The sequence below is a fragment of the Hippoglossus stenolepis genome, chromosome 4, assembly GCF_022539355.2.
Source record: "Hippoglossus stenolepis isolate QCI-W04-F060 chromosome 4, HSTE1.2, whole genome shotgun sequence".
Taxonomy (NCBI): domain Eukaryota; kingdom Metazoa; phylum Chordata; class Actinopteri; order Pleuronectiformes; family Pleuronectidae; genus Hippoglossus; species Hippoglossus stenolepis.
In genome coordinates, this window is record NC_061486.1 from 15,569,177 (window position 1) to 15,581,523 (window position 12,347).

Genomic DNA, 12,347 nt, shown 5'->3' on the forward strand with positions numbered 1-12,347 from the left:
GTCTTCTTCCGTGCCCTCTGGTGGTGTATTTCTACGAATGTTGGTCTGTTATTGCCACCTGTTGTTCAGCAGCATATTAAGAAACCACTGGCAGGAATGTTTATCATCTCATGCATCCGTGAGTGAACTCACGAGCCACTAACCAGAGGGGAATAAAGTCATATAAACATTACCCAATTGAGCTACTTGTGGCCAAAAACTCCACAGGGTACCTTTAAAACAACAGAAATAAAAGCAACATCACCAAGCCGCATATAAATATTCCGTCAGTGGGAGACCGTAGAATGACTTATTTCTTCAGTGGTGCCATTTGCCAGTGAGTAAACAGCACAAATGTTAGAGTTACATATCAGACGAATTGTTCACGAAAAAAGGGTTTGTTTTATCAATAAAACAAGTCTTTCCAAACAATGACTCTACTTTGAGCCTAAAAAACCATGCGTCATTTTTCTATCCGGCCCTTGTTTGTACCTCAGACCCCAGTCGTACACCAACATATTCTTCTTTCTGTATACTGAGGGAGTGAGCTGTGATTCACAGGTGGAGCAGGAGGAGGTTTGTCCTGCATGTGGTGTCAATTACTTCCTAAAGCCAGAAGTAGGATTCCCCCTCCAGTTCCCTGTGTGGTGAAGGACTGAGCAGTGTGACTTCCTCGGCTGTCCCTCTATGTGTTTACAGCCACCCCTTCTGATCCTGGCACAGTTTACGAGAGGAAATTTGCCTGAATGGGTTCAACCCTGGGAAGACTGTGGGAGGTCCCCATGCAAAGCAAAAACCTGTTTTTCCTTTTACCTAAACTGTGATTGGAGCGTTAGGGCATGTAGGAGGGAGAAGGTCGATGATCATATGTTATGATTGGTGGATTTTATTCTGTAGGGCAAAGTGGGTATTAAAGTACCCAAACCTCAGAGCCTGGGGACAGCAATCTCTGTCTGGCAGTCTCTTTGACGTAAACAATGAACCCACCACAACTTCTTAAATTGTCTACACATATTCAAGGGATGCGAAAAGGGATCTACGAATGACAAAACATGGTCCACTATGTCAAAAAGAATGGTCCATTTACATGTGTACCATTATTAATCCACTGTCAGACAGATCATAGTACAGTATGTTCATAATATGCAACACTTTGTAGAAAAAATGTCTCCTTACGGTTTAAATGTCTGTATTCTATCCATAAGAGGCAATCTCAGCCACCACTAACTGGTGCTGATAAGTCTTGTAGTCAGTTGCATGTTAAATTGCATGTCAATGTTAGAGCTTTTTTTTAGTCACATTACAGCTAATAGGTTACCTAAACAACACAAAACAAAGAGTCTATGGATGAGAGTCACAATAATTCAGTTGAGTGCTCAAAACAAACCCCAAATTCAGATGCTGCAAGAGGATTTTGACCACGACACAATATATCACAAAGACTCATTAAGATGGTATGAGATAACGACATGGCCCCTTAAAAATTCAATAAATAAATTATCTAAATAGTTACCAACTGATACTCTTTAAACTGACAATTGATCAGAAACCTAAGAACGTTTGAGAAAAAGGAGTTGTACCTCTTTAAGGTCATACTTGAACGAATGTGGACTAGAATCATTTCTTTAGAATTCCTATTTTTTCTGAATGATTAAATAATCACCTTTGTTTAACACTCGGGTGAACATAACAAAATGCTGACAGTTGGGAGATGTGAGAAAGGTAGTAACCATAACACATACTGGCCATAGACTGTTTTCAAAATATTCCAGATACGGGTGGCCCCATCTTGCGCTTTTGACGTCATTTGTAGCCAGAGTCTGCACGGTAGTGATCCTGGTGTGGAGGTACTAGGGTACACATACACAATATTGTGCTGGTCTGCCGTGATTTCCTTTTACCACCGAGGCCACAGTCTCAACAGCATAGCTGAGGCTGCAGAGCCACCTCAGACAGACAGAGACAGACAGACATAGAAACAAATAAAGCAAGGCAGAGATGGGCCACAGAAACAAGATGAAGATGGGGCTGGTTTTGACTGTTTGACCTCAGTCAGCTATTTCTGCACTGTCAGTTCCACATCTTTTTGTCTGCCCAGCCGTGTTTGTCAGTGTCAAACACATTAAAGCATCAAAAGTGGAAACCATTGCTAAAGAAAGAGCTGCTGACAGCAGGAAAAGAATACAAGTTAGCCCTCGGGATATTCAAAAAGGAAGTAAACTTGCATATGCGTGTGTGATTTTGTGTGCAGATCACCGCATATTGTGCAATTTGTCGTTAAACTAAAGTGGCCTCTTAAAAGTGACGGAGGGATTTGGTCAGCGAGACGTAGGATGGATGGAGAAATAGACACAAAGGACGGACAAAGAAGAGAGAAAAACAGAGCAGAGGCAAAATGCATCACCGACACACCGCAACACAGTTTGGTTCCACAACACCCTTAATTTTCAGTGTAAAAGCAGTTTTCCACCCTTACTGCGTAACTCCCAACACCATGACCTGTATTTCCTCACCCCCACCGCCTCCGTCAACCCCCATCCTCCTCTTACCGAGTGTGAGACACAAATGCAGCAAGACATCAGGTGTTGCTATGGCAACAGAGGACAGCACAAGTGTGGACGGGTGCCATAGTGAATGAAAACAACAAAACACAACAACACATAATATACACGAGTAAATTCTACATCAGCCACCTTACGGATTCAGCTACAGAAAACACCACCGTTCCTGAATCAGAAGAGGCAAAGGATACAAGCTGAAAGGATGGTCGTCATGGCTACTAAGCAGGAAATGGCCAGGTAACTATATTGTTTAATGACCACTTGAATGGTTGTCCTTTTTTTAACATATTATTTTAAACTAGAACCTTTTTTTCACTGATCCAAAAGATCCTGGCAGTCCATGTGGACCTATTCATGCTTTCTATTGTAGCCTGGGTACATTTTGCTAATACCAAGTCATCCATCAAGTTAAACACTGCCATTCAGTGTTTCATCATTCAGTTTTCCTGTGTACAGCAGAAACATGCCAAGCTCCTTCTCCGTTTTGGGGCCACAGCTGTTCTCCAGGAGCTACACTGATGTGAGCCAAGTGTTGGTTACCAACAGAAATAGTTCTTTTAACATACAAACCTACTTTTTCCCTTTCATACATTTAGTATCGCACCTCCATAAAGCAGGATCCTACATGTCCCAGAATATAACTCTCCCAGGACGCAGCCTGCCTCGTAATACCTATGTTTCTGATTTGCGTCAATTCAAGATAAGAGTTGGTCAAGAGAGGGTCACAGTGCACTGACAATAAAACACAATGTCCATGACGTTTGGGGTTAACAATAGGGCTGTTGACCGTAATACCGCAGTTTTGCATGTTTCATAAATGTGATTATTAACTCTGATTATCGTTCATGGAATGTCCCGTGGCTGTGGCTAACCACTCTAGCACTGTCAGCATATACACTCTACTACCCCCTACGACCAGTCTTGGCTCATACATTGTGTAACACACACACACACACACACAAACCATATACCCTCCTGTAACTTTCACCAGAAAAAAAAAATGGCAGTGAGTTCAATCCCGTGGTAGGCATCCCATAGCGGTAACCGCGGTAATGCAGTCACTGTCACAGCCCTAGATTGCTCTCTCAATCTTTGGTTGACATGAGGAACCTCTGCTCAATTTCCAGCTACTTTAAGTTAGGAAACACAAAGTCAGATAGACCAGAGTTTATAAAGAATTCTGACTTTCACAGTAGTAATTCAAATTTGGATGTGGACATGAACACTATTTGCAAGTGTGAGAGTCCTATATGACATAAATGCATGGTAACATCATCTGGGTTATTTTTTCTTCAAAGACCCTCCAACAGTTTTCAGACAGAGTTGCACTCCTGAACTTTACCAAACAGTTCTTCATGGTGGAATGCCCCATTTAAGAAAACCTCGGACTCCTCCAAGTTTAACATACATAACAATCCAAAAATCAATTATTTTCAATCTCATAGAGATAATATATGCTAATTTGGAAGCTCCCCATCTTGCCTTTTGGCAGGAGTCTCGAGAAATCAGTGTAGTGCTAATACATGATATTCAAGGTTTAGCAAGTTTACAGTTGCTAACATAAAGTTTTAAAAGTTTTGAGGGATTCATAAACAGGACTGCACATTAACTGACGATGGCTTTTAGTCAGATAGGATCCCAGAGATTAGACTGAATACACCAACATGTGCACTTACTCCTTAAACATCCAACACTCTTATGGAGCACTAATGTGTGCAAGTAGTTACCTGAATACTGCGACAATATCACCAATGTCCAGTGAAGAAATACAGGATAACTAGTGAACCTATTTGGACAGACATTCAGTTTGAAGCACTTTTTGGGGGAGAACCCTTTGACTGGTCATATCTCCTTTAATATAGGTCACAGAGAAATGGTTCATTTTAAAGCTCTTTTCCAGCTCCATATTTATCTAAACAGCATGCTGTGCTCGCTATAAAAAATAACAGCATAATGAGTGATTGTATCAGTTTATGTTGAATGGCAACATAAACTAACCCTAACCCCTAACCCTATATTTTTAAATTAGTCACATTTTCTCCAAAGTTAGCTTATAATGTCAGTCGCTCTTTAGTTTGCAAGTCATTGAATATCATTACTTATATGAAGCATCACATCACTAACTCCTTACAATGTTGTTGAACAGCAGTTACTCGGACCCCTGGCCCTTAGCCTAATCACCCAACCATAATGCCTAATCCTTACCACCTTGGTCTGAAACCCCAAAAAACAATTCTTCAGACTACCCTCTAAAATAGCTCCTCGAGGTCATAATGTCTTGACCAACTGATCGTCCAAACTATTGACTGACATGCGACAGCCAGCCCCCATTTCAACTGGCCAGTCGACGGATGAGGCAGAGGGACTCATCAAGAGAATTTAACACTAACTAACACCTAATCCAAGTACTAACCCGAACCCTAACCCATGGTCTAATCCGAACCCTAACCCATGGTCTAATCCCAACCCTTACCCATGGTCTAAGCCAAACCCTAACCAATGGCTTAACCCCAACCCTATCCAAAAACCACAGAACAGCATTCAACAAACAGAATATCCAATAGCAGCTCGTTTACAAGTTCTAGAACCTTGCATTACTAGAGTGATAGCTCTGGAAGTTGCTAGGCGACAAATAAAGCATGATTGTTGGTCATAACCAGTTATAGGCCAATTTATAAAGGAGTAGGCTCGTGGAGGGTGTTGGTATATGTGTGTGTGTTTATGGGGTCATTTACATCGGCCCCCAACGTCACACTGGAGGACACACCGGAGGACACACCGGGACTCCCTCTCCCGGTTTTAATAATACTTCGTGATTCCATCTTCTTGACGCCTGGGCAGGAGGGGGGGGCGGATTGTGCAAGTTCACTTGGCAGGCAGTCCAGAGGCCGAACATCTGGAGAGCATTACGCGTGCAGGAGACGTGAAGCCAGGCTCGTTGCGCGGCTTGCCCCTGGATATCAAACTACGTGTCATTAACGATGGTGTGTGTGTGTGTGTGTGTGTGTGTGTGTGTGTGTGTGTGTGTGTGTGTGTGTGTGTGTGTGTGTGTGTGTGTGTCCCTTTCTTAACAGGTTACTGAAAAATGTGATTCCTTGCAAGGTTAATGGAGGGAGAGCATCCTGATGTGGCAACGTGAGGGAGAAGTAAAGAGTGACAACGGAAGAGGAGGAAGAGGAGGAGGCCTCCAGTTGCACTCAGGTTGGTGTGAAGGTACAGTGTCGGATGGGGAAAAGGCCTGTGGGCCACAAACAACCACTGCACATCTGGATCTACTGGACATTTGGAGAAAACCTCCAGCGGCGGATGGTCACGGGGACGAGGCGGGGGTGCAAATTGTTGCACGGTGCCCACGGTGCTTGCGTAACGTGAAGAGGTGCGTTAAAATGCAGCGGGAGGAGCAGATCGTACTGAGACACCGATAATATAGCGACAGATTCCAGAAAGAAGACGAGCGAAAGACTGTGGCTGCTCACACACTGAGGTGTCTCCAGGCTGGAGCCATGCACAGTGTGTGAGTGTGGACTGAGCTCTGTGCTGCTGCCCTGTCGACAATACACGTCTCTCTCACACACACAAACACGCGCGCGCAAACACACACACTTTTCTTACCTGCAATCGCTCCGTCGCTGGTTGCCACATATTCGCAGGATCGCAGGTTCTCCGTCTGTACTGCAGCGTGTTCTCCTCCAGTCCTCCGGCTCACATCTGCTCGCTTTCACGGCTCCACTCTGTGTCCTCCAGTCTCCGGACTGCTCGACAATCAACGATGTGTTTGCTCCGCCTGGCTGCAGTCAAAGGGCTGACCGGCAGGTGGCGCTGCCTGCTCCCAGCCTATGCCTGCTCCCCGTGCTGTTGTGTGACGGTGAGCCACATGCTGCGTTCACGTGCTGTGGGAAAGTCGAGGCGTCGAGCAGGCAGTGCCAAGTTTGGCTTGAGCCTGAGGTGGAATTCAGCTCACATCTGCACACATTGCACATTATGCTAACACTGGCAGAGCTGGCCAAACTGCACATATTCTTTACTCAATTAATCAGTCAATCAATTTTTATTTTTATGGCCCATATTCTCAAATCACAACTTGCCTCATAGAGTTTAACAAGAGTGAGGGAAAACTACCCCCCCCTCTCAAAAAAATAAAATTCCTTTTAGCAGACAAATAAAACTGTAGAAACCTCAGGGAGAGCTGCATGTGAGGACAGACAGATGTGCAATAGATGTTGCGTGTAGCTGAACACGTCAAAAAAGTAATATTTACAACATTCTGTCATGGCGCTCGATATTGCAAAATAAAATATAAAAAGAATAATTCCCCTCAAATACCTGAAAAATCGACAAAAGTACACAAACGAAGCATTTTTACTTAGATACTTCCCACCAGTGTAAATTGACACACTAGACTGAAAGAAACTTACTGGTGCATGGGCATAGTCTAAAACAAAGGGATCCAGCTGGTTATGCCAACACCTAATACAACCTCCCCTCCATAGCTCCTCCCCTTGCACAGACAGGTACATCCCTCCTCCAACTCTGACCTCACAGAACGGGCCTTGACTCTGGTTTGAGGTTCTTTAACAGGATATAAAGATGGATGACACGACTGCTCTCTCAAATTTTTTGCCAAAGCAAAAACTATCCTGGTGGATTGTTCCCCTACAAGTCCTAAACCGCGCCTCCTCCTCCATTTTGGTGGATGGGACATGTCAAATCCATTTTCCTCAAACTTGGTTTCTGTCATTTTTAGGAAGTTCTTATCATACTGACCTATGTTAACATGTTCAAGTATGGTTGTTAGTTTGATGCTATATGATGACATGATTGACAGCTGAGACAGACTCACAATTGGTCGAGCTAAAGCGGCTCCATCCTCATTCGCCACCTGCGCAGACTCTGGCTTTAAACGCGCAAGATGCAGCGAGTTAAAGCTACTGATGAGTTGTGATAAAAACACACACACACACATATGCAATTTTCATATTCAATGAATGAAAATGAATGATTTTTCAGATGGACCCCAAAAGCCACCCTTATTATTATATAGTACATTTAAAAGAGCACTCAAATGCCTCAGAATATTAGTCATGCAGACCCGTGTTGCCAGCACAGTGCAGTGAAAATGGAAATGATCACATAAATCCTGACTTAAATGACATGGCAGGCGGCACCGGTGTGACTGGTGGCAATAAAACCGTGATTAGTTTGAATGTTCTGTTCACATCATTCCCAAGTCTCTCAAAGGCAGCAGTGGATGGTGGATGGAGAGCTGCCACAGTCATACCCACAAGATCTTCAAAAACAAAAACATTCAGTTGCTCACATCGTTTTGATCCGTGCTTGGTTGGCAGTGACCTCGTTATCTTCACAGTCAGGTCTGGGAATATACTCAAGTGCCATCCATTATTTTGTGGAAAACTGTTGAATGAATTATTTTTATTGCTGCCAACATTTTGTTCTTACTCATGTTTCTGACAAATAGAAAAGCACCACACAACTGCTCCATGGATCAGGGTGCAGGCTTTAAAAGAGTCTGACCCTGCAGGGCACGTGGCAAAGACCACCAAAGCCAACAATAAGCAAAGTTGAGACCCATTAGTAATGTCTGCTGTACCTGCAGTGTGTGTGTATGTGTGTGTGTGTGCACATGTACGTATGTAGGTGTGTTGAGCGACATGACTCAGCGCTCTGTATTTAGAGATGTTTACATGGGGAACATCTGGATAAAGCCTGAGGTCACTGAGGGTCTTCACATTCCATCAACTGTCTTTCCCACGGCTAACGCTTCAGTCTGGTGGCTACGACCTTGGAATTTAGCAAAAAAAAAGACACTCTGGAGAATTTGCTTTTTTATTATCGTTCTTTTTTCCAAATCAGTTCAATAAGTTCAGCCCAAAACGTAATCCTGATTAATAGTTAACTACTACAACGATTAACGTCATGCAACTGCAACGGAATTTACATGACACAGTAAACCCAATAAATCAAATTATTATTATTTAATATAAATAAAAAATAACAATAAATAGCTTCAGCTTCCAGTGTTTAGACAATATTAAGATATTTTTGTTTCACATTTTAATGCAACAAAACTATCCAGACGTCTGAAATATATCATACACAGAGGATTAAGCCCTCCTGTAGCAGCTGCAGAATCAATTCCGAGCTGGTCCTTTGTTGCATGTCTTACCCACAATAAAGGCAAAATACCCCCCCAAAAAAATTCTAATAATAAATTAGTCAAAATAAATGTCAAAACTTCTATTGAAAACTCTCTAACACCCTGATGCATGCTAAAAAGTGGAGTGAGAGTTTGTTAGGTTAATCGGTTAAGAAGATCTTGCTTGTGTGATGAGTATGTACAGTTTATGTGGGTGGAAGTATTACCTGTGATGAGAATGACATATGCCTGTACAGTACTTGTGGATGAGCAACCAGAACAAGGTCTAATTTGTATTTCCTAATCAAATGTTGATGTTGTAGTAGTTATGAAATATTGAATGCACTGTATTTAAACCCTCACTTACCCAATAAATATAATAATAATAAAAATTGCCTGCAGCTTCGGTTGATTTATTGATTGATACTTCTATATACATACACATGCAATTTTAGCCTCATTCAGAAAAAGCAGGTACCACCACTTGATGTCATTGTCGGTGACAAGAAACAGTAAAGTTTACACCAGAATCCACACAAGACACCGGGAGAGTTACTGTAGTCTAAGTTCACTTGATTCTTTATTGTTTATATCATTCAACATAGATAATAGGTAATCATGTGGCTGCTGTGTTTAAAATGAGAGAAAGAAAATATTAGAGGATTAGCTGAACGTATCGATAAAACATCTCTTGACCTTGAGGGGGAAACAACACAGCTGCACAGAGTTTTCCATTGGCAGAACACAGAAGCACAAATATTCTGGAGTAGATATCATCCTTCTCCCTCCTCTTCCTCCGCCCCTTCCTCCACTCCAACAGAGAAACTGTCATCCAGAAACTATTCAACACTGTCAATACTAGACGTGAATTTGTACATTGGGATTAACAGGTAGACTGAGTATAACCCACTATGTTTCTGTGCACTGAGAAATATACCTACACTACCTATTATCCTAAATATCACTGAAGTACATACAGTGGCATTGGCAGGGTCACAATACTCCAGTAAACCCACTTTCTTTACTATTCGTACACTTGCATGTAAATAACAGGACAATACTGTATGTATTTAAAAAAAAGGAAAATTCAGTGACTATAGCATTTTATACGTGTATTTGATCTACTGACAACAAATGAAATATTTGGCACAATCTCGACAGAGAAAAATACAATGCAATGAAAAAAAAAAAAACATAACAACAAACAATCAAGTACAAAAGATTTTAAAATAATGCAGAGAACATCAAATCTAACCATGCACGAAGTAAGGCAACCTACAGCAGAAGTTTATTTTAGATATAGAAAAAAGATACAGTGAATGCACCGTGAGCAGTGCACCTATTTCTACAACACCTGTAAGAACTGTTGTCAGAGCTGTCGCAGTTTAACGCTAAGAAATGTGGCCCCCTGTGTTTCTGGCTCCACCTACACACAGAGGTTAGATGTCGTGTCGCCCGTCAACAATAACTTATAATGTAAAGAATGCTCTTATGCTACAATAAAGCCTTATTATGGACTTTGACAGGAAAATAGACGTATCAAATTCCAGATTTCTTTTTTTTAAACTACAGAGTATGTTTTTTTTGTTGTTTTTTTACATTCAATTTAATTTTGTTGTTTCTTTCCATAAGAAATAGTTAAATACTTTATACTGACTTTCTCTATGCATCTATGCGTGTGTGTGTGTGTGTGTGTGTGTGTGTGTGTGTGTGTGTGTGTGTGTGTGTGTGTGTGTGTGTGTGTGTGTGTGTGTGTGTGTGTGTGTGTGCATATGTGTACATGTGCAGTTGTATGTGGTTGTGTTTTACAAATCCTTTGTCTTGATGAGGGTAACCAACGGCTTGTCATCAGGACTGTAGTCTTCATAGGCGATGGGGGTGGCATCGTACATGGCAGGCCTGGACTTCTTGCCGAATCTAATGAGAAAGCATCGACACCAACTGTGCATCAGATACGATTTTGCAATATAAGTGAATCGGTAAAGTCAGAATATCATAAAATAAAGTAAAAATGTATGCAGCAGAGGACAAGATATCCTGAATTTCGGCTTAATTACCACTGGATACTATGTTCTACGTACTATCGGTAGACACACCACCTTGTTACACAGACCTCAAAGTTAAACCACAGACTAAATATACAGATGGACGACATGACAGCTCCCCAAAAGTGAAGCCAAATCGTCTTGATAGCCACATATAGGCTGGCTGCAGTATTGGTCATAAATACTGCCTCCTCCATGTTAGTGGATGGAGTTACACATCAAATAGATTCTTCTCAAAGATGGTTTCTGTCATTTTAAGTAGTCCTTATCACACTGATGTATTTTCAAGTGTTAATCTTTTGGATAAGATTGGTTTTAATCATTCAAACGTGATGGTCAAGCGCATGTATCGGCACGACCTCGGTACGACAGCTCCAAAAAGACACCGGCTCCAAATGTGCAAGATGACAGCGTTCGTATCTGGGACATTGTGGCTTCATTTCTGGATAGTGGGAGGCAGTGGAGATGCATCATCTTTATAAACAGTCTGTGGTTTCGGGTTCTGTCAACTAGAAGACTGACCTTTGAGAGTACAATCCAAATGAAAGAAAAGTAATCATGAAATCACATTATTAAATTGTACCAATTTTACACAATGAGAATACATAAATAATACCAAACAACACCAGACGTATATATATCCACCATGTGCCACTACTGTTCCGTAACAACACTTAAGGTTTGTATACAAGTCCTGTTACTGACCTGGCGTGGCGGATGGAGGCGATGGCGTTGCTGAACTCGCTGTCGATGCTGCGGCAGTTGTAGAACTCCTGGTAGGCGTGGCGAGACGAGCCCTGGTACTCGATGCGGCTGATGCGGCAGATGCCCACGATGAGGATGATTAGCATGAGGACAAAGGCCACGCACAGCGCTCCAATGATGATGTAGAGGGAGTGTCGTGGCATGTTGGTCAGAGTGTCCTCAGTGTGTGCTGGCTTCCACTGCAGGTCTGAACACACACACACGCACACACACACACACACACACACACACACACACACACACACACACACACACACACACACGCACACACACACACACACAAACATCCAGCTTTCCACATGTCTCAGTTTAGATTAATAGCTGGGCGGATCATTCCTGACAGGATGACTTACGGATCTCGCAGTTGGGCCCCACCCACCCAGGTGGACAGTGACAGGTGAAGCCATTTGATTGGTCAATGCAGGTGCCTCCATGGTGACAAGGGTTGCTCTCGCAGTCGTTGATGTCGACCTCGCATTCCTCCCCTGACGGGACAAGAAAGGTTGCATTCAAATCAACAACAGGCAGCTAATCTATTGGTTGTCAGACTGATTACGTGGCTGAGCTTACCCAGGTATCCAGGAGGGCAGGCACAGGAGGCGTTGAGTCCTGTGCTCTCACATCGGCCTCCGTTCTGGCAACTCACCTTCAGACATGGATCCCTGTAGATTTCACAGTGTCTACCTATACGCATATATTTTGTCACAAAAACAATGAATTATCTTTCAACAGGCTGGTTTCTTCACAATGTCAATCTTTCATTAGTCCCTCTATAGTACGACTGAGTATGGAGTGTTTAAAAGGCGTGAGCATGCAAGTGAGTCATTCAAATCCCTGCTCTAG

The 12,347-nt window shown here is 42.5% G+C and overlaps 2 protein-coding genes across 2 annotated transcripts in view; both read right to left on the reverse strand.

The window, feature by feature from the left end:
* pid1 (phosphotyrosine interaction domain containing 1) overlaps window positions 1-6,333 on the reverse strand; it is a 31,126-nt gene extending 24,793 nt beyond the window's left edge. The window contains exon 1 of the mRNA XM_035154209.2: window positions 6,153-6,333. Coding sequence (XP_035010100.1) covers window positions 6,153-6,182 — 30 coding nt within the window. The 5' untranslated portion in view covers window positions 6,183-6,333. The remainder of the gene's footprint in view (window positions 1-6,152) is intronic.
* Window positions 6,334-9,250: 2,917 nt separating this feature from the next.
* Window positions 9,251-12,347, reverse strand: part of dner (delta/notch-like EGF repeat containing) — a 55,268-nt gene continuing 52,171 nt past the window's right edge. Inside the window, exons 10-13 of the mRNA XM_035153529.2 lie at window positions 12,075-12,188; window positions 11,858-11,989; window positions 11,445-11,691; window positions 9,251-10,611 (exon numbers count right to left, since the gene is read on the reverse strand). Of these exons, the coding sequence (XP_035009420.2) occupies window positions 10,500-10,611; window positions 11,445-11,691; window positions 11,858-11,989; window positions 12,075-12,188 (605 nt within the window). The 3' untranslated portion in view covers window positions 9,251-10,499. The remainder of the gene's footprint in view (window positions 10,612-11,444; window positions 11,692-11,857; window positions 11,990-12,074; window positions 12,189-12,347) is intronic.